The sequence below is a fragment of the Sarcophilus harrisii genome, chromosome 6, assembly GCF_902635505.1.
Source record: "Sarcophilus harrisii chromosome 6, mSarHar1.11, whole genome shotgun sequence".
Lineage (NCBI taxonomy): Eukaryota > Metazoa > Chordata > Mammalia > Dasyuromorphia > Dasyuridae > Sarcophilus > Sarcophilus harrisii.
Window position 1 is genome coordinate 196,785,082 of NC_045431.1, and position 21,493 is coordinate 196,806,574.

Sequence of the window (21,493 nt, forward strand, 5' to 3'; positions counted from 1 at the left end):
GTGAATAGCATTTGCTGCCATCTAAGGGTAGAAATAGCTTTGGATGAGTTGGAAAGAACATCAGAGACCCAAGCATTCTTGAATGAAACTCTTCATTACACAAGTGGTTTGATGATCTCTGGTATATATCTTGTTTGTATGTAGTCATTTGCATATTGTTTTCCCTTTTAGATTGTGAGCTCCTCAAGGACAAGAAATGTCTTTTGCCTTTCTTTGTATCTCTTGTATACCTGATACATAGTAGGTACTTAATATTTATTGACTGACTAGATTTCTTGAATGAATGAATAAAAGATTTATTAAGCATTTACCATATACATAATGCTGTACTAAGTGCTGGGGGTACAATAAGCAAAGTAAGACAGTCCCTGCTCATATTCTGATGATGATGGTGGATAGAGGAATGAGTAAAAAAAAAGTTCCTACTATATGGCAAGGCACTGTGCTAAGCACTTTACAAATATTATCTCCTTTGATGTTTACAACAACCCTGTGAAGTAGGTGCTCTTATTATCCTCACTTTACAGTAGAGGAATTAGGGAGATGACACATATGGAAAGTTTCAGCTGCAAGTCAGAAAGTTACCCTTATCCTTAGGGTGCAAGAGCAAAGCAGATGATAGTGCTTCTTTAATGTCATTTATACTGATTAAATTATATCATTTCTGATATTGACTTTGCTTAAAGTCAAACTGGCAGTAAATGAGAGTCAGAATTTGAACCCAAGACCTCTTATCCAAATTCTTCACTTTTCCCACCATTCTGAAAGCTTCTATAAATACATAGTATTCTGTTCAGATTTTTAAATCCCAGGGGCTACAAATTATTAAGGGCAAAAGGGACCGGCTTTGAGAAACAGGCAGACAAGTCAAAAGGAGAAGATCACTGATTTTTTGCAACATTCAGTTTTTAAAGTGTTGACAAATATGGAAGTAAATCCCAGTTTCTGTCCTTCTGCAATCACACAGATAAGGTGAATATAATATTTTTTAAAAGAGCACTAAAGGTAACCTACTGCCTAAAATATTTCTTATTAGCTTTAGGATGTAAGAATTAAGTTCTCTCTATGTTTGACATGTAAAACATTTTCCCTTTCCATCATCTTGGCTTTCTTACATATTACTCATTTCCTGGTATTTGAAGTGTAGGCCTACTTCCTATTCTTCACTCCTGATGCTTTATGAACCATCTCCAGGCTTTTGCTTTGCCAACTCCCTGCTGTCTTCATCATTTGACTTCTTGGAATCCTTCACTTTCTTCAAAATTTAGTTCCAGCAGCCTTCTGAATGAGACCTTTCCTGTCTCTGCTCTCCTCAAACCCTTCCAATCCAACCCAGTTGTAGAGCCTCTTCTTCTAAAGTTACTTTGTATATTTACTTTGTAAATATATATGCACATATATATATACATACATATATAATAAATATATTTATAGAGTAGACATATATACTTACAAAGTAAGTATAAAATATATATAAAGTAACCTTGTATGTTTACTTTGTAATTATATATATATACACATACACACATATATAATAAATACATTTACAAAGTAGATATATATACTTACAAAGTAAGTATAAATATATATAAAGTAAATATATATATAAAGTAACCTTGTATGTTTACTTTGTAAGTATATATATATATATATACATACACACATATATAATAAATACGTTTACAAAGTAGATATATATATATATACTGACAAAGTAAGTATAAACTATATATAAAGTAAATATATATACACACATATAATAAATATATTTATAGAGTAGACATATATACTTACAAAGTAAGTATAAAATATATATAAAGTAACCTTGTATGTTTACTTTGTAATTATATATATATATACACATACACACATATATAATAAATACATTTACAAAGTAGATATATATACTTACAAAGTATAAATATATATAAAGTAAATATATATATAAAGTAACCTTGTATGTTTACTTTGTAAGTATATATATATACATACACACATATATAATAAATACGTTTACAAAGTAGATATATATATACTGACAAAGTAAGTATAAAATATATATAAAGTAAATATATATACACACATATAATAAATATATTTATAGAGTAGACATATATACTTACAAAGTAAGTATAAAATATATATATAAAGTAAATATATATATATATAAAGTAACCTTGTATGTTTACTTTGTAATTATATATATATATATACATACACACACATATAATAAATACATTTACAAAGTAGATATATATACTTACAAAGTAAGTATAAATATATATAAAGTAAATATATATACATACATATATGTATAAAGATACCTTGTATAGTAGCTAGGTTTGTAAGTATACATACAGATGTGTATACATACACATCTGTATATATAAACACATAATTGTGTGTGTGTGTGTGTGTGTGTAGCTTCCTACATTAGAATATAAACTTCTCGAGGGCAGGGACTTTTCATTTTTGTCTTCGTACCCCCAGGGCTTAGCAGAATGCGCGGCACTTCAGAAATGAACAGCGAAATGCTTTTTGATTGATTTAAAAGGCTTTCTCTAAAGGGTGCAGAACAGATAGAGTAGGTGAGGAGAGACCAATGTGGGGCCCAGCGTTCAGGAAAGCTCTCAGAAGCTGAAGCCCTGCTCACTTTGGAGAATGGTCTCCGGTGCCAGGGCAACTGGACCGACAGGCATCAATTACACTGTGGCCTCGGCTGAGCATGCTGGGTGTGGCGAGGATGGGCACACGAGTGCTTCTGCCGTCCGTCTCAGAGCAGCAGGCGCCGTGCCCCGCATCGTCCCTCACCCCGGTTTCCCCGGGCCTCCCTGAGGCTCCTTGATGTGTGCTGGAAAACTTCTTTACTACTGGGGGCTAGCATCGCCTTCAGGGACCACGGCTGTGTTGCTGCCGTGGGAAGCCGGCCCACAGAAACCATGGACCGGGCTTGTTTCCAAGGCAGGGAGTCACCGAGAGTCAGAGGAGTGGGCAGGGTCTGTGCCCTCCCAGAAGGGACCTCCGTCCGGGGCTACTGTATCCCCTCTATCCCCTCTAAGAGAAATTCTGGACAGAAGACCCCGGACGTGGCCATCCGAGCGTTTGCTTGAAGACCCGGGCCGGGAGCAAGCCGCCTCCACTGTCCCCTTGGGGAGAGCTCATTGTTAGCAGGTTTCCCTCTTACGTCAAAGGCAGAGCTCCGCCCGCTCCGGGGCGGACCCACACCCGGAAGCTCCGTGGGAGCTGACCGCTGCTGTGCGGTACGCGGAGGCATGGACCGTGAGCCGGGCCAGCGGGAGGCGGCTTCTGCCCCGGCCCGGGCCGTCACTTTGCTCCTGAGCTGGGTACCTGATTCTTCCCGGGCTTCCCCCCAGGGTCCGGGCTCTGGAGGGTAGTTGGACAGGCTGGGGGGGGGGGGGAGGTCTGGGACTACTGGAGTCCCTCTGGGGTCTGGAGGTCCGGGATGGGGGGGTCCGGCGTCCGGAGGCACGGAGGGGAGGTGGAGCGGGATGAGATAGGATGCACTCGCCTAGACTTCACGGGGAGAGAGAGCCAGGGACGCGCGACTCTCTGGGCTATGGAGGTTCCCAGAGGGAGACCCTGCCTTAGGGCTGCATGCACATCGGGGCCCTTCTTTGGGTACAGAACCTAAAATGTGGAAGCCCCTGAGAAGGCTTGATGTCCGGGAGAAAGCCCCTTCCTCTTGAGAGGGTGGTATGGCCTTCAAAGACCCCTGTGCTCCTGCCCTGGGGAGCCGGCCTTAGAGAAACTGCAGACCCAGGATCGTTTCAGAGGCAGGTAGTTTGAGGGGCCTTCCCAGAAAAGATCTTCCATTTCACCGAGTCTAATCTCCACCCGCCCGAGGGCAATTCTGTAGGACAGACCCAACAAGTGGCCCCACCGCCTGCGCCCACGAGAGCTCTGGCTTGGGCAGAGCTTTGTTAGGTCGGGTCCCTCTTACGTCAAGCCCAGATCCACCTCCCCCCGTCTCTCGCTCTGCTTTCTGGGGCCCAGCAGGACAAGGCTATGCCCGTTTCCATCTTTTCATTGCTTTAAGAGGGCTCCCAAGGCTTGTGCAAACTCCTGGAAATGCCGGTCCCCAGAGCCGCTGCTGGCGTGGGTGTGGGAGTTTCTTTCCTCATAAACACATCCAGGGCAGTCAGCCTCTCCCCTCTTCCTCCTTTTAAACTGGCTGCAAAGGGTCCCACCACTGTGGGACGATGGGGTTTAGAGAAAAAGAAAGCTGTCCTATCTACCTAAGTGGGGATTTAAAGGCCCTTGCAAAGAGTGGGCGTGGAGGGAGGTTGGGACAGTTCCAGACTGTGACAGGTGCACACGTGAGGGGCTCTCCGGGTACTGGTGCACAGACATTCTTGTTATGGGTTCATTTCTCCTATTATGGTTTTCTTTTGTGCCTAGGGTGCAAATAGCTATGGGCAGCTTGGCCTTGGCCATAAAGAAGATGTGCTTGAGCCCCAGCGGCTGAACGATTTCTGTGATCCCAAACGCCTTAAGTTGCTGACTGGAGGAGGAGGACACTCAGCTGTGGTCACAGGTAACCTGCAGGAGGCTGTCTCTGAGACCAAAAGCAATGAGGTTCATGGACTGGAAGGGACTTTAAGTGATCTCCTTCAGGTCCCTCATTTTACAGAAGAGGAAACAGAACCAGAGGGAGAAATGGGTTGTAGACAATGACCCAGGCTGTCTGTTGGTAATTCCCATGTTCTTTTTATTCTAGTATAAATTAGAATCCTTCTCCTCTACCTTCTCTGTCATCCCTCCCCTCCCCCCCTTTTATGTTGGAAGAGAAAGCTAAATCAGAAGTTAACCTCTTTTATACTGAACACCCTGGGCAGTCAGGGGAACCCTTGCTTTTAGATACAAAAATAGAACATGTAGGATTGCAGAGAAAACAAATTTTATTGAGATATAGTTATCAAAATGTTTTTTTTAAATTCATGAACCCGTGATCTAAATAATAGATGATTTTTCTTTAGTGCTTTTCTTTGGTAAAACAAATTATATTAAAAATGCGTGTTTTTATTTGTGATTTCAAGCTCACTTCGATTTCTTTCTTTTCCCCTCCCTCTCTCTCTCTCCCCTCCCTCCTTTTCACTCCCTTTCTTCCCCCTTTCCCTCTTCCTTCCTTCCTTCCTTCCTTCCTTCCTTCCTTCCTTCCTTCTTTCCTTCCCTCCCCTCTTCCTTCCTTCCTTCCTTCCCTTCTTCTTTGCTTCCTTCCTTCCTTCCTTTCTTCCTCCTTTCCTTCCTCCTTCCTCCCCCTTCCCCTTCCCTCTCCCCTTCCTTCCTTCCCTCCTTCCTTCTTTCCTTCTCTCCTTTCCCTTCCTTTCCTTCCCTCCCACAACAGCCATATGTGATTATATGAATGAACAATAATAATAATAGCCAACTTTTCCTTCCTTCCTTCCTTCCTTCCTTCCTTCCTTCCTTCCTTCCTTCCCTCCTTCCTTCCTTCCCTGCTTTCCTCCTTTCCTCCTTCCTCCCTCCCTCCCTTTTTTCCTTCCTTCCTTCCTTCCTTCCTTCCTCCCTCCCTTTTTTCCTTCCTTCCTTCCTTCCTTCCTTCCTTCCTTCCTTCCTTCCTCCCTTCTTCTCTTCTCCCATTCTCCCTTCCTCTTATCCTCCTTCCCTCCCTTCTTCCTTCCTTCCCCCCATTCCTTCCTCCATTCTTCCCTCCCTCCTTCCCTCCTTCTTTCCCTCCCTTCCTGCCTACCTCCTTCTCTTATTTTAACTTTTTTCTCTCTCTTTTTTTTTTCACAATGAAAATTATTATTTATTTATTTTTAAATCTTTTATTAAGAACCTATCCAGGGTGTTTTTAAACCATTATCCCTTACTCACTTCTTTCCAATTTTCCCCTCCTCCCCTCCCCCCTCTCCCCAAAGTAAACAGTCTATACATTTAAAATAGTGCATGGTCTTGGATATAATATATTTACCAGAACAAAAAGTTTTTCTTTTTTAAGGAAATTGGTTTAGAAGGTATAAATAATGGGGAAGAAGAACAAAAAATCAACAGTTTACATTGTTTCATTCATTTCCTAGTGTTTTTTTTTGGGTGTGCTCTTCTGTCCATCCTTGATCAATTGAAACTCAGTTAGATCTTGTCTTTGTTGAAAAATCCCTTCCATCAGAATACATCCTCATCATATTGGGGGGTATATAATAATTCCTGGTTCTGCTCATTTTAAAAGCATCAGTTCATTAATTGCTAATCCTCTCTTATTGTCCCTGTTGGTCATTTCTTACAAAAAAATTCCTAACATTCATATACCACAATTTACTCAACCATTCTCAATTGATGGGAAATCCATTCATTTTTCAACTTTCCCTACAAACAGGGTTACAAACATTTTGCTAAGGTCCCTTTCCCCAGTATCTCTTTGGGGTATAACCCAGTAGAGACACTCTGGATCAAAGGGTATGCACTTCATAACGGCATTTTAAAATTGCTCTCAGAATGGCTGGATGTATTCCAAATTCCACCAACAATGTATCAGTGTCCCTGTTTTTCCCACCCTCAACATTTCATTATCCCCTTCTTCTGGCCAATCACAGGTTTAAGTTTCTCAGGGTTTTTAATTTTTTCTCTGATCAATAGTGATTTGGAACCTCTTTCATATGGTAAAAGTTTTAATTTCATCTCAAAATTTCTGTTCATATCCTTTGACCATTTATCAATTGGAGAATCGATTTCTTATAAATTAAGTCAATTCTCTTATATTTTAAATGGTCCTTTATCAAACCTTTGACTGTAAAATTTTTCCCAGTTTTTTTTCCCTTCTAATCTTCCCATTAGTTTTTTTTTGTACAAAACTTTTCAATTTGAATAGTCAAAATTTTTCAGTTTTTGTAGTCAATAGTGATCTCTAGTTCTTCTTTGGTCTAAATTCCTTCCTCTTCCACAGGTCGGGGTAAACTATCCTTTCTTCAATTTATTTTATTCATTCTTTTCCTAATCATGAACCCATTTTGACCTTATCTTGGTTCTTTGTTAAGTGGGGAAATGCCTAGTTTCTGCCATGCTAATTTCCAATTTTCCCAGAAATTTTGTCAAATAATCATTCTTATCCCAAAACTGGGTCTTTGGGTTTTCAAAACTAGATAATTAAGGTTATTGGCTGTTTTGTCTTTGAACCTAACCTATTCATTGATCAACTAGTCTATTTCTTTTAATCCAGATGTTTTATAAGCTGCCATAATATAATTTTAGATCTGGTATCTAGGCCACCTTCATTTGATTTTTTTTCATTAATTCCTTTAAATTCTTATTTTTGTTTTCCAATGAACTTTGTTTTATTTTTCTAGGTCATCAAAATAGTTTTTGGGAATCTGTTGGTATGTTAAATAAATAGATTAGTTTAGGTAGTATTTTCTTTATTTTTTGCTCGCCCAATCCCAAGAGCATTTAATATTTTCAGTTAGCTAGATCAGACTTAATTTGTTGGAAGGTTTTTGTAGTTTTTCTAAAAGTTTCTGATTTTCCCTTGGCAGATGGTTCCTAAAATTTTTATACTATCAGTAGTTACTTTAAATGGTTTCTCTTTGTAACTCTGACTGTTGGATTTTGTTAGTGATATATAAGAATGCTGATGCTTATGTGGGTTTATTTTATAAACAACTTTGCTAAAATTGTGGATTATTTCTAATAACTTTTTAGTAGAATCTCTGGGGTTTCTAATTACCATCATATCATGAAAGAGTGATAATTTGGTTTCCTCATTGCTTATTCTTATTCCTTTAATATCTTTCTCAGCTCTTTTCCATGCTAGCATGTCTAATACAATATTAAATAAATCGGTGATAGTGGGCAACCTTGCCCCCTGATCTTAAGGAATGGTTTTTGGTTTGTCCCCATTACATATGATGCTTACTCTGGTTTAAATAGATCTCTGTTATTTTAAGGAAAAAGTCCATTTATTCCTATCTCCCAATGTTTTAATAGGAATGGATGTTGGTTTATAAATGCTTTTTCTCATTTTGAGATGATCATAAGGTTTTTTTGTTTGGTTTTAATTGGAAATTATGTGATAGTTTTCCTAATACTGAACCAGCCCTGCATTTCTGGTATAAATCCTACTTGATCATGGTGAATTATTGTGGGGATGATTTTCTGTAGTCTTTTTGCTAATATTTTATTTAAGATTTTAGCATCAATATTCATTATGGAGATTGGTCTATAGTTTTCTTTCTCTGTTTTCAACCTACCCTGTTTAGGTATCAGTACCATGTCGGTGTCATAGAAGGAATTTGATAGGACTCCTTCATTCCCTATTTTATCAAATAATTTGTATAGCATTGGGGCCAATTGTTCTTTCAATGTTTGGTTGAATTCACATGTAAATCCATCTGGTCCTGGGGATTTTTTCTTAGGGAGTTGTTTAATTCTGTTCTTTTCTTTTTCTGAAATGGGACTATTCAAAAATTTACTTCCTCCTCTGTTAGTCTGGAAGTCTATATTTTGGAGGTAGTCTTCCATTTTCACTTAGGTTATCAAATTTATTGGCGTAAAGTTGAGCAAAATAACTCCTTATTTTTCTCTAATTTCTTCTTCATTGGTGGAAAGTTCTCCCTTTTCATTTTAAGACTACTAATTTCATTTTCTCCCTCCTTTTTCTAATCAAGATTTACCAAAGGTTTATCAATTTATTGGTTTCATAAAAAACTCTTAGTTTATTTATTAGTTCAATAGTTTTTAGTTTCAATATTATTAATTTCTCCTCTTAATTTTAAATTTCAAGTTTAGTAATTGATTGGGGGTTTTAATTTGGTCTTTTTGCAAAGTTGCAAGCCCAATTCATTGACCTTCTCTTTCTCTATTTTGTTCAAATAAGACTCTAAGGATATAAAGTTTTTATTACCTTTGGCTGCATCCAAAATTTTGGTATGATGTCTCCCGTTGTCATTATCTTGGTGAAGTTATTAATTGTGTCTATAATTTCTGTTTCACCCAATCATTCTTTAAGATGAGATTATTTAGTTTCAATTACTTTTTTGTTTATTTACACCTAACTTTTTGTTGGGTAGTTTTTTTATTGCATTGTGATCTGAAAAAAAGCATTTACTATTTCTGCCTTCTGCATTTAATTTTGGGTCTTTTGTCCTAATATGGTAATTTTGTTAGGTTCCATGAGCTGCTGAGAAGAAAGTATACTCCTTTCTATCCCTTCAGTTTTCTCCAGAGATCTATCATCCTAGTCTTTCTAATATTCTATTTATTCCCAAATTTCTTTCTTATTTGTTTTGTGTTTGTTTATCTAAATCTGGGTTAAAGATTGAGGGTCTCCCACTTTATGTTTACTGTCTATTTCTTCTCATATCTCTTAATTCCCTTTAGGAAGTTGATCTATCCATTGGTCATATATTTTTAATACTGATATTCTTCATTGTCTATTTCCTTTTGCAAAGATTAGTTTCCCTTCCTTATCTCTTTTTTAATTTTTTTTTTTTCTTTATCAGATAAGGATGGCTCTAAACTTTTTGCTTCACCTGAAGCATAATGGGTTTCTCCAGCCTTTCCCTTTACTCTTTGTCTCCCTTTTTAAATGTTTTCTTGTAAAAACAACTTTGTAGGGTTCTGACTTTTGATCCAGTCCTATCCGCCTCCCTTTGGGGGATTTCTATTCCATTTCGGTTAAGATTACTAATTCTGTTTTCCGCCATCCTAATATCCCAGATTATGCTTTTCTTTTTCTTGCCCTCCTTCCCCCTTTTTGGTAAAACTTATTGGTCCCCACTTCGTCCCCAGCTCTCCCTCTTTGTATCCCTCCTCCTTTGAATCCCTTTCCTTGTACCCTTCCCTTATTACTCTTTTTCCTTTCCTTTTCCTCTCCCACTTTTTAATGAGGTGAGAAGATTCTCTATAAAAAAATGTTCAATTATTTCCTTTTTGAGCCAACTCCTTGGGAGATAAGAACAATGTTCCCCCCTCCCAAGTTCCCTCAGATATGATGGTTTCCTTTGCCTCTAAGAAGTTTCCCTCTTTTTATTTCCCCTTTCCCCTTTTTCTGACACTATCCCTTTCTTTTCTACTTCCTTTTTTATGCTATATCAGTAAAAATCAAATTATCATTGATTTTTTTATATATCCACAACAGAAATACAGTTCTCAAGTTCCTTTTACCTTTTTCTCTTGTCTTGATCCTGTTTTGGAGATCAAATTTTTTTTTAAGTCTGGTTTTTCTTTAAAACAGATGGAATTCTCCGTTTCATTAAATGTCCATCTTCTTCCATGGAAAAAAATGCTAAAGCTTAGCTGGGTAGTTTATTCTTGGCTATTCAAGTTCTTTTGCCTTTTGGAATATCAAATTCAGGACCTTGATTTTAATGTTGGGGGCAGAGTCTTGTGGACCTTATTGTGGCACCTTGGTATTTGAACTGTTTTTCCTGGACCTTTTAAATTTTTCTTTAATCGAAAATTCTGAAGTTTGGCCACAATATTCCTGGGTCTTTATTTTGGGTCTTTTCAGAAGGTGTTAGATGGTTCTTTCCAATCTATTTTACCTTCCGGTTCTATTACTTCTGGGCAGTTCTCTTTAATTTTCCTTAAAATAGTATCTAGGCTCTTTTTTATCATTTTTTTGGGTGTTGATCCTTGGTTTTCTCTCCTTGATTGTTTTCAGGTCCGTTGTTTTTTCAAGTAAATTTTGACATTTTTTCCAATCTTTCATTTTTTTGGTTTATTGACTGATTCTTCCTGTCTCAATGGTCAGTCATTTCTATTTGTTCAGTTCTATTTTTAGCGTGTTATTTTCTTCATTAGCTTTTTCTTCTTTTGTATATTCCGATTGTTTTTTTAAGTGCGTCATTTTGCTCTATGATTTTCCATTTCACTTTTTTTTTTTTTTTTTTAAAGTTATTTTCTTTCTCAATTCACAAATTCTGTTTCCTACTTTTGGGGTTTTTTTACCTTTTCAGTTCACATTTCAGGGGGTTGTTTCTTTTTTCCACTTTGTCAAATTTTCTTTTATGGGTTATATGTCTTTTCTGTACTCTCTTCAACTTCTTTCTTTCCCCTTTTTTCTTCTGTTCTCTTTTAAGGTTTTTAATAGTCTCTTCTAGGAGGCCTTTTTATAGGGACCAACAAATGTTAGACTGTCTGCTATTATCTCTTCAGGGTTAAAGCTGTTCTCTTTCTTAAAACTTCAATTGTCCTTTTGATTTTCTTACTCATTTGTTAAACCTGTAGGATCTGCCTTCAGGGGAGGTTCCAGCTTCCTCTGCAGAGCAGTGAGAGGTGTTGGACAGGTAGCTGGCTGCAAAAAGCAGCAAGGTACTGGGTGTTCTTAAAGAGTTCCCCACCCTGGAGTAACGGCCTGGGGCAGGCTGGGAAAGTGCCTGCAAAGAACCCCTGCGTTGAGATAAGCTGCCCTGGGGCTGGGCGGCTGAGCAGTGGGTTTCCTGGCCAAAGCCTCCTGCCCTGGGGCTGTGGGTTTTAGCAGTTGAGCAGTGAATGGATTTTCAGGGACTGGAAGTGTCTGTGCTCCGGGAAGCATAGTCCGGTTGGGGAAGTTCTATTGCCCCAGGTCGAGACCCCCACTGTGCTGATTAGAGGCTGCCCAGGCTGTGACCCCCTGCCGGGTAGGTTTGTAACTGCCCCCACAAAAGCCCTTGCAGGATGGCTGCAGGGCTGTGTTTCAGTCCTGAGTCACTTCGGGTTTGAGTAGCTACAGGGTGTTGGGTTCTGGCGTTTTTTGGTCCCTCTGTTCGGCTTTAATTTCTCTGAGTTTACTGCTTTGTAATCAAGGCAGAGCAGTTATATAAGAGTGGTTTCTATACCTTCTCTAGCCACAGGATCACCCCGCCCCTGGTTGCTCAGGACTAGCCTCTCCTGCCTGAGCTGGTTGTTTCCGCCCCCAGGACAAACCTTTCCTGGCGATCTTCCAGATTGACTTCAGCAGGTAAGTTGTATGCTTCTGATCTTCATGAATTTAAGCAGTGAAGAGCTATTTCTGAGGCTGGATAATAGTTAGTTATGAGGGGAATGAGAGGAGCTTAGAAAGTCGTGTGTGCCTTCTCCTCCATCTTGGCTCCGCCCCCTCTAACTTTTTTCTCTTAAAAATTTTTTTATTACTTATTTTTAGGAGTAGTAGGTGGTGAAATGGATAGAGTGCTGGCCTGGAGTCAGAAAGACTCATCTTCCTGAGTTCAGATCCAGCCTCAGACACTTATTAGCTGTGTGACCCTGGGCAAGTCAATTTGCCACAGTTCCTCATCTGTAAAATGAACTGGAAAAGAAAACAATAAACAACTACAATATCTCAAGAAAACTCCAAATGGGTCATGGACACAATTGAAATTTGACCCAATAAACTTATTTTAAACTTTTTTTTTTAAACTTTGAGCTTTAATTCTTTTTTTCCCCACCCTGATCAATCACTGAGAAAGCAAACAATGTGATATCAATTATACATGTGAAAGCATATCACACACAAAAAAATCAAGACATGAGAAAAATATACTTCAATTTGCATTTAGAATTCAGTAGTTCTTTCTCTGGAGGTAGATAAAAGTTTTCATCATTAGGCCTTTGGAATTTTTTTGGATCACTGTGCTGATTGGAGTAACCAAGTTTTTTCATAGTTGATCATCATTATAATGTTGCTATTATCATGTACAATGATCTCCTGGATCTGTTCACTTCACTTTGTATCCTTTCATATCAATTATACCATATTTTCCTGAAACTCTTCCACTCATCATTTTTTATAGCACAATAATACCTCATCACAATGATTTGCTATAATTTGTTCAGCCATTCCCTAACTGATGAACATCTTTTTAATTCCCAATTCTTTACCACAAAAAGAATTACTATAAATATTTTTGTACATAAAGGTCTTTTTTCCTTGATTGCTTTGTGCACAGACCTAGGAGTGGTATTGCTGGGTCAAAGGGTATGCAAAGTTTTCTAAACCTATCCAAATTGTTCTCTAGACTGGTTAGACCAATTTACAACTCCACCAACGGTTCATTAGTGTGCCTGTTTTTCCTTATCCTTTCCAGCAGTACCATTTCTATTAGGTGTGAGGTGGTACCTCAGAGTTGTTTTAATTTGCATTTCTCTAATCAATTGGTAGTTCCCATTTTCTTTCTATTCTACTGTAAATTAGAATCTTTTTCCTTTAGAGCATTTTTTAATATGAATTATAGACAGCTTTGATTTCTTCTGAAAAGTATTTGCTCATATCCTTCGATACAGTTTATCAATTGGGGAATGTCTCTTATTTGTAAAAACTGGACTCAGTTCCCTATTTGAGAAATGAGACCTTTATCTTATAAACTTGCTATAAAGGTTTTTTAATATTGCTTTATTGTATGTGGCCTTACAAAATGTAGTTTCCCTGAATATCACTTTTAATTTTGTTTTTGTTTTTGCTTTGTCTGAGATCATGACATTAATACCCCTACCTTTTTTATTTTTTATTTTTACTTCAGCTGAAACATAATAGATTTTACTCCATCTTTTTATTCTTTCTGTCTCTGTCTCTTGTAAATAATATATTGTTGGATTCTGGTTTTTACTTCATTCTGTTATCTTCTTTCATTTTATAAGTGAGTGCATTACATTTACAGTTTTCATTACATGCATTTCCCTCCATCCTGTTTTCTTTTGACTTTGTTTTATTGTTTCTTGATATCTCAAGAAGTCATTAGCTTCTATGAGTCCAAATCTAATTTTTGAGGAATTATTTTCTTTAATGATTTTTTGTGCTTTCTTTTCTATTTGATGTTCTATTTTTTAAGAAATTCTTTTCTTCAGTGAATTTTTGTGCCTCTTTTACAATTAGGCAAATTCTGTTTTAAAGTATTATTGTCTTTAGTATTTTGTTTTTGGTGCCCCTGTCCCCCATTTTTCCCCAAGTTGTCAATTCTTTTTCATAATTTTCTTTCATTACTCTCATTTCTTTCCCCATTTTTTTCCTCTACCACTCTTATCTCTTTCTTTAATTCAACCAGAAATTCTTGTTGGCTTTGGGTCCAATTAGCATTTTTCTTTGAGGATTTGGTTGTAACTGTTTTCATATTGTAGCCTTTTCTTGACCCTGGAACTGTGGCCAAGTCACCTACTCACACCAATGCTCCTCTTTGCCTTGGCGAGAAGTCCAGAACCAAGGTCACTGCTCTTCTCTCCCTGGAACAGTGACCCAGATCTGCTTATGAGCAATAGAGTTGCTAATAAGCACCAGCTGATTACAGGGTCATTTCCTATAATCTTTTCCTGACCAGTTGTCTGACCTTACTGTCTCTGGTCTGTGAGTTCCTGAGGTAGCTGCCACCACCGGTATTATCACCACATGCACTTGAGACCCATCCCGGTGTTCCATACCTCTGCTGCTGACTTGTCTTAGATTGGAAAAATGTCTCACTCTTATCTTTTTTCATCTCTGTTGCTCCAAAATTCAATTTGAGGCATTATTTTAAAGTTGTTTGGAAGGGGAAATGTTGAAAACTTTTGGCTAGATTGCTGTCCCTTATCTACTATCTTCTCTATAGTACTTTAAAGGATGTAATACAAACTTTCTAATTAGAACTTCAAAACAGATGAGAAAACTGAAGCTTTAGAAAAATTGTCATGATATTTAAACCCAGTTCTTCCTGGTTTACAGTCCTGCACTCAGTCTACTAAACCATGATTTTTTTTCAGATAATCTTTTTAAAAAATGATAGCTTTTTATTTTCAAAATACATGCAAAGATAGTTTTTACCATTCACCCTTTTTTTTCTTTTTTTTTTTCTTTTTTATTTAATAGCCTTTTATTTACAGGTTATATGTATGGGTAACTTTACAGCATTGACAATTGCCAAACCTCTTGTTCCAATTTTTCCCCTCCTTCCTCCACCCCCTCCCCCAGATGGCAAGATGACCAGTAGATGTTAAATATATTAAAATATAAATTAGATACACAATAAATATACATGACCAAACCGTTATTTTGCTGTACAAAAAGAATCAGACTGTGAAATATTGTACAATTAGCCTGTGAAGGAAATCAAAAATGCAGGTGAGCAAAAATATGGGGATTGGGAATTCGATGTAATGGTTTTTAGTCATCTCCCAGAGTTCTTTCTCTGGGTGTAGCTGGTTCAGTTCATTACTGCTCCATTGGAAATGATTTGGTTGATCTCATTGCTGAGGATGGCCAAGTCCATCAGAATGGTCATCATATAGTAGTGTTGTTGAAGTATATAATGATCTCTTTGCCCTGCTTGTTTCACTCAGCATCAGTTCATGTAAGTCTCTCCAGGCCTTTCTGAAATCTTCCTGTTTCACCATTCACCCTGATAAAACCTTGTGTTCCAAATTTTTCTCCCTCCCTTTCTTGCACCCTCCTACCCTAGACAGCAGGTATTCCAATATATATTAAATATATGTGATTCTACTAAACATATTTCTACATTTTTCATGCTGCACAAGAAAAATCAGATCAAAAAGGGAAAAAAAAAACCTCAGATATTCTTGTTCCAAAGAAGGCATGAGAGTCTGTGCTTGGACTCTTCATTCATCTATATTTCTATGAAATTTGTGTGCCTTTATTCTGTGCCATTTCATTCCCATATATGCCAAAATTATTTAACAAATAAAAGGAGAAAAAGGCCTTTTTGTGTCAGAACTTAATTAATTGAAATCTCTTTTGAAGCTTGGATAAGGTGAAATTTCCCTCTCTGTGCTCACTGGGATTTTCTGTTTTGTAGATGAAGGGGAGCTTTTTGTCTGTGGCTTGAACAAAGATGGTCAGCTGGGACTTGGTCACACTGAAGATGTTTTGTCTTTTATCCCTTGCACACCATTGGCTGGCTGCCCTGTCCTACAGGTGTCCTGTGGCTGGGATTTTACAATTTTGCTCACAGGTAACACTTATTGCTCTCTCTCTTAGATGAATACATTTGAGGAAGAGCCAAATGATAGTTGGAGCTTTGATTATATGACTCTTTGCTTTGAAATGTCTCTTTTTAGAAGTAAGAAAGGTTTGTTCTTCCTGAGTGAGACTTAAAGGTAGAAGAGGCTTTTCTTTGGCTCAGTACACAGATGAGAATAGAGTAGTGGTGGAAATAAATGACTAGAAATGGTCAGTGGTGCTAGTTGAGAATTATATGATCTCAAAATCTGGGTTATGAGGGATTAAACACTAAGGGGAGAAGCAAAGGAATATTTGGCCAGGCTGAATGAGTAGTAATGTTGATATTATATTGAACATTGACAAAATAAGTGAGCAGCCTTGAGAGGCTCTGAATTAAAAGTTACTCTTACAGTTGCTTGAGGGCTTCTGCTGCCTTTTGAACAAGAACAGTCCAGAGATCATTGGCAAGCTCTTCTTTATATGGTGAACAGGACTTAAAAGACTTTCTATCAGGCTTCCTTACTGCTTGTCTCTTAAAGCTTCTTAAGGTCTGGGACTGTGTCTTACTCTTTGTATCGCCAGTACCCTTGTTCATGGTAGCAGTGTAGATAGTAGAAGTTGATTGAATGTTTAATTTAATGGAAAGTGCCTAACAGTCCAGGAATTTCCTTATCTTTGAGATTTTCTCCATTGGTATGGGACCCTGGTAATACATAGACTCTGACTATGTTGAGCTGATGGTTTTCAATATCTCCCCTGTTAGTCATAAAGCTAACTTTTTTTATCTTTTATCTTACAGAAAATGGTCAGGTTCTATCATGTGGCTCAAATTCATTTGGACAATTGGGCCTTCCTCCTGGGACCAAAAGACAAGTTATCCCCCAAGTCATAGAGGTAAGTTTTTTCTTGAAAATCATGCATCAATGTTTTTGGAATGAATGTTGGTCATGAGACCATGGACTGAGATAAGCAAGCCTCTCTTTGAGCTAGGAAATGGCCTCATTTGAAGGAAATTCAGGCTTTTTCATTAGTTTTTTGACCAAGTTTTGACTCAACAGTGTCAGCAAGGAAGTGTAATTCAGGGCTTCTTAAATTTTTCCTATTTACGATCCTTTTTGATCCAAGAAAATTTTAGTTGATTTCAGGTATATGGGTATATAAAATAAATATATACATCAAATATTTGCTGATAACAAATCATAATTTTGCAACCTACACATTCAGTTATGAAATCCCACTTCAGATTGTGACCTACAGTTTAAAAGGCTTGAATGTAATGAATAGAGAATTGGAGTTAGGAAGACCTGGTTCAAATCTGATCTAAGACTCTTTGTAGCTGTGTGACCGTGGACAAGTCACTTAACCTGTTTGTCTCAGTTTTCTCATTTGTAAAATGGGGGTTGCTATGAGGATCAAAAGAGAAAATATTTGTAAAGCCTGGTATGTAGTATGTATTGTACCAATCTTTATTCCTTTTCTCTTATCTGTGTGCAATTGGGGGATAAGGGTTGATCATTCACTTTCACAAAGTATTTTTTTATTTAAGGTTTCTTTTTTAAAAAGCCTAAATAAAAGGCTATCCCCTCAAGAAGTTTCTGTGGTTTTTAATTTGAAAATGTTTCCAAATCCTATATGTTGATTCCAATAGCTCCTGAATGAGAAGGTTGTGTGCATTGCGGCTGGAATGCGGCATGCGCTGGCTGCTACAGGTGATCATTTTGTTTTAATTTACATTTTGGGGAGAAACACTCATTGTGCCAGAATGGCTATTTAGGAGAAGGCGGCAGGGTCCAGTGAAGAGAGCTGAATTTGGAATTTATTTACAGCAACTGAGTTCAGATTTCAACTCTGATAACCCCCTAGATAAGTGGTATAATGGAGAGACAGTACTCGATTTAGAATCAGGAAGATCCCAATTCAAATCCTGCCTCAAACAGTGACTTAGCTGTGTGACTCTGAATCACAATCTAAACCTTTTTCAAGCTTCCGTTTCCTCATTTTAAAGACTGATTCCCAGGATTATTGTGAGGATCAGATGAGAGAACTTGCAAGGAGCTTTGTAAACTTTGAAGCACAATATAAATGCTAGCTACTGTCATCTCCCTTCTGTCTCTTGGTTCCTTATTACTTGGGTATCACTTTATCTTTTTGGTCTCAGTTTCCTCAGCTCAAAAATGAGGGGGTTGAACTTGATGACACTTGAGATCCCTTTTGGTTCTAATTCCTGTTTTACTGATGAGGAAACTGAGATTCATAGTGGTTTTGTGGTTTACCCATGATCACCACACAACTAATGAGGATTAGAATCTAGATCAGTGGTTCTCAAACCTTTGTTCTCAGTATCTTCATGTTGTTAAAAAACTATCAAGGATCTGTTCAAAGAGTTTTGTTCACATGGGTTATATTTATAGCTATTTACCATATTAGAAATAAAAAATAATTTTGAATTTGTAGACCCCCCGAAAGGCTTTCAGAGGCCCCAACAATTCTTTGGACTACACTTGGAGAACCACTGATCTAGATCTTCCCTACTGCAGATCCAATACAATGTTATGCTACACTGACTTTTCATTTAGTAAAATCCTTCAGAGACTTTAATAAAAATCCCTTTCAGGGATTTAATAAAAAACAACTGGAAGTGATTTTTGTTCTCTGTCCACAATGAAGGGAGAAGTATTTGTGTTTGGGTTGGGGAGGGGGAGGAAGGGAGGATATGTGAAACACTGTAGTAGGGGGTGCTAAGTGAACCTGGAAAGGATTGAAAGTAGGGGAGAATATTTTTTAAAATAGCCCTTGTATTATTTTTCCCCTTCTTTTCTCATCTCCTTTGGTCTAGATGGAAATACTAATAGCTTTATCCAAGAATACCCTTCTTCCTGGGATAGGAGGAATAGAGGGAGGGAAGGAAAGAAAAAATTCTAAAGAAGGGTACCAACAGGCCTAGGCTGTATGGTCTCCATCTGCTACAGTTTTCTCCTGGGAATTCACTGAAAGCACTAGAAGCAACACCTTTTTCTCAGCCATGAATAGAGTGAGATCATGTAGAAACCCACTTAAGGTGTGTCTATAATTGTCTCATTCTTCACTCTGAAGTCAATGAAACAACATTTAATCTCTCTTGTCCATCTATTCATCCATCTGTCTGAGTATCTATCCATCTATTATCTCTATCTGTCTATTTCTGACTATATATCTATTATCATCTTTCCATATATCATCTATCTGTCTATCATCTGTCTATATATCTATCTATCATCTTTTCATTCCTCCCTTATCTAGCCATCTATCTATTCATTCATCCATCATCTACCTACCTATCCATTCATGTTAATATATTATGTATAATATAACATATAGTGTACATAAGTAAAAAGCACTAAAAATATCCATAGTATATATATGCATATGTATATATACACACATGTAATGTGCATATTAATATATATTTACACATACATATGTGTGTGTATGCCTGTAATTTGTAAAGCATTTTACTTATATCATTTTATTTGAGCTTCACAGTAGTTCTTTGATAATGGCTCAGTTATATCTAATTTCCTTAGCTTTAGAGGGAAATATGACAAGTTTAGTTGTAGACATTTTGAGATAGATGTGTTGGTGAGACACCCAGGCCAACATATCCAGGAAATTGTTGAAAATATGACCTTGGATCCTGGGTTATTTTCCATTCCTTTTTTTGGGGAGGTGGTGATGATAGAGATGCATTTTATATGTGATTATTTTCTTCAGCGTACTTTGGGCTATATCAAAGAATCTCAGGCTTGTTATTAGCCATAGCCCTTGGACTTTTTATTTCAAAGCACTTCTAGAATGGTAATAAAATTACAATGTTCTATAATATTGAAGTTGGAAAAATGACTTGGCTAGGGTTCCATAGGATAGCACTCACATGGCAGAGCTGAGAATAGAACATTGTTTCCTGGTTTGAAATCTAGGTATAATAGAGTTGTATGAATGCCCCCCTGACCTGCTTCTCTTCTGTTCCATTGGAAGAAAGTGGCCTGGTGTTCCAATGGGGCACGGGCTTGGCGTCTACAGGGCGGCGGACATGCCCTGAGAAGACCCTCCCACCATTCCTGACAGCCAAGGAGCCTTGCCAAGTGACTGGTGAGTTATTTTTATTCTGCTGAGAGCTGTGAATTTATTCTTTTAAGCCAAACTGTGCAGATCTAGACCTCAGATCAAGTGGGGAATGGGTTTTCACTATGGGGCATCTGGTAAAAATGTCACATTTTGGCCCCTCCATTTTGCCCCAGTGCTTATGCTGGGACCTGGTAACATAGCTTACTTGTTGAATTTCAGGTAGACAATTTCATGAAAGGATAATGGGTTGTCAGGCAAATAGAATCTCTTGGTGATCTATCCTCCTTCTGCCAAGGCAAATCTAACTCTTATTATATTTGGATGAGCCAGATAGCCGGTGTGACATCACCAAATAGATGGTGTATGACAAAAAGCAGGATTAGAAATGTCGAAATTCTTTGGCTCAGGTTGACTTCTCAAAGCTCCAGGTTTCCATGGCAAAGGATAGATGGATAAATCCTTTTTCTTAGGGACAAAGCTTCTGAACTGTGAATACTCTTCATTCAACCTGCTATATTGAAAACCTGTAGCTCAGGTCATATGAAGATTACTTGAAAGAACTTGGGATGGTTAACCCAGAGAAGAGAAGTCATGGGAGGGATATTATTTCCTTTAGGGGAAAAGAATGCTACCCAGACTTGTGAAGTCATAAATCCTTGTTGGATTGGAGTGGGAGAGAAGTTATTATAATTGCTTTCAAGTCAGGACTGACATGTGGAAGATATTTTCTGCCCTCTTGGTCCAAGCAGAAATTGGGGTGGTAGATGAAAGATGTAGAGAGATTTCAACTAGAATTAAGAAAGGACTTCTAACAAATAGAGCTGACTCAAAACAGAATGGTTGCTTCTAGAGGAAATGAGCTCCACAACATGGGAGGTCTTCCAGGGGAAGATAGATGGCCATTTGTTGGGTATATGGTAGAGAGAATTCTTGTTAGGTACTTGTTGCACTAGACCAGCTTTGAGATTTAATGGTTCTATGATTTTCTGCCTTTCGAGAACTCATTCCTCAGGATTGTATTGGGATATACCTTTCCACCTCAAGTTTGTTCCTCACACTCCTACTCTACCCTATTGTTAGGCTTTCTCTTTGAAGTGAGTTATAGAAGTTGTCATTCAGCCAGACCAATTTTATTTTACTGTTTTTATTCATTTCTTATTTGATATCCATTTAATTTCAGAATATTAAGCACCTACTATTCTCCCTAGATGGCTAGGAAGCTATCCCTTGTAACAAATAATTTTAAAAAGAGAGAGGAAAAAAGCAAATTTTTGTAAATTTTTGTAAAATCTACCAGTACATCAGCTGGATCTTCTGATCCTCTACCTTTTGCAAAGAAAGTCAGGAAGTAGAGTGGAATTCATTTTAATTCTTACCTGTTTCTTTTCTAGGACTGGAAAATTCAAAAGTAAAGACAGTTGTTGCTGGTTCCTGCCACTCAGCATCATTAACAGGTAAGTACATGTTCTGTTGGTTTTATTTGACAATTGGAATTTGGTGTACACCTTGTTGCCTGAGGTGGTAATAGTATCT

At 37.7% G+C, this 21,493-nt stretch overlaps 1 protein-coding gene across 1 annotated transcript in view; it reads left to right on the top strand.

Annotated features, from left to right (window-relative positions):
* The first annotated feature begins 3,192 nt into the window (after positions 1-3,192).
* Positions 3,193-21,493, top strand: part of SERGEF (secretion regulating guanine nucleotide exchange factor) — a 237,521-nt gene continuing 219,220 nt past the window's right edge. The window contains exons 1-7 of the mRNA XM_012552452.3: positions 3,193-3,344; positions 4,420-4,555; positions 15,711-15,866; positions 16,656-16,750; positions 17,505-17,565; positions 19,871-19,984; positions 21,352-21,414. Coding sequence (XP_012407906.2) covers positions 3,273-3,344; positions 4,420-4,555; positions 15,711-15,866; positions 16,656-16,750; positions 17,505-17,565; positions 19,871-19,984; positions 21,352-21,414 — 697 coding nt within the window. The 5' untranslated portion in view covers positions 3,193-3,272. The remainder of the gene's footprint in view (positions 3,345-4,419; positions 4,556-15,710; positions 15,867-16,655; positions 16,751-17,504; positions 17,566-19,870; positions 19,985-21,351; positions 21,415-21,493) is intronic.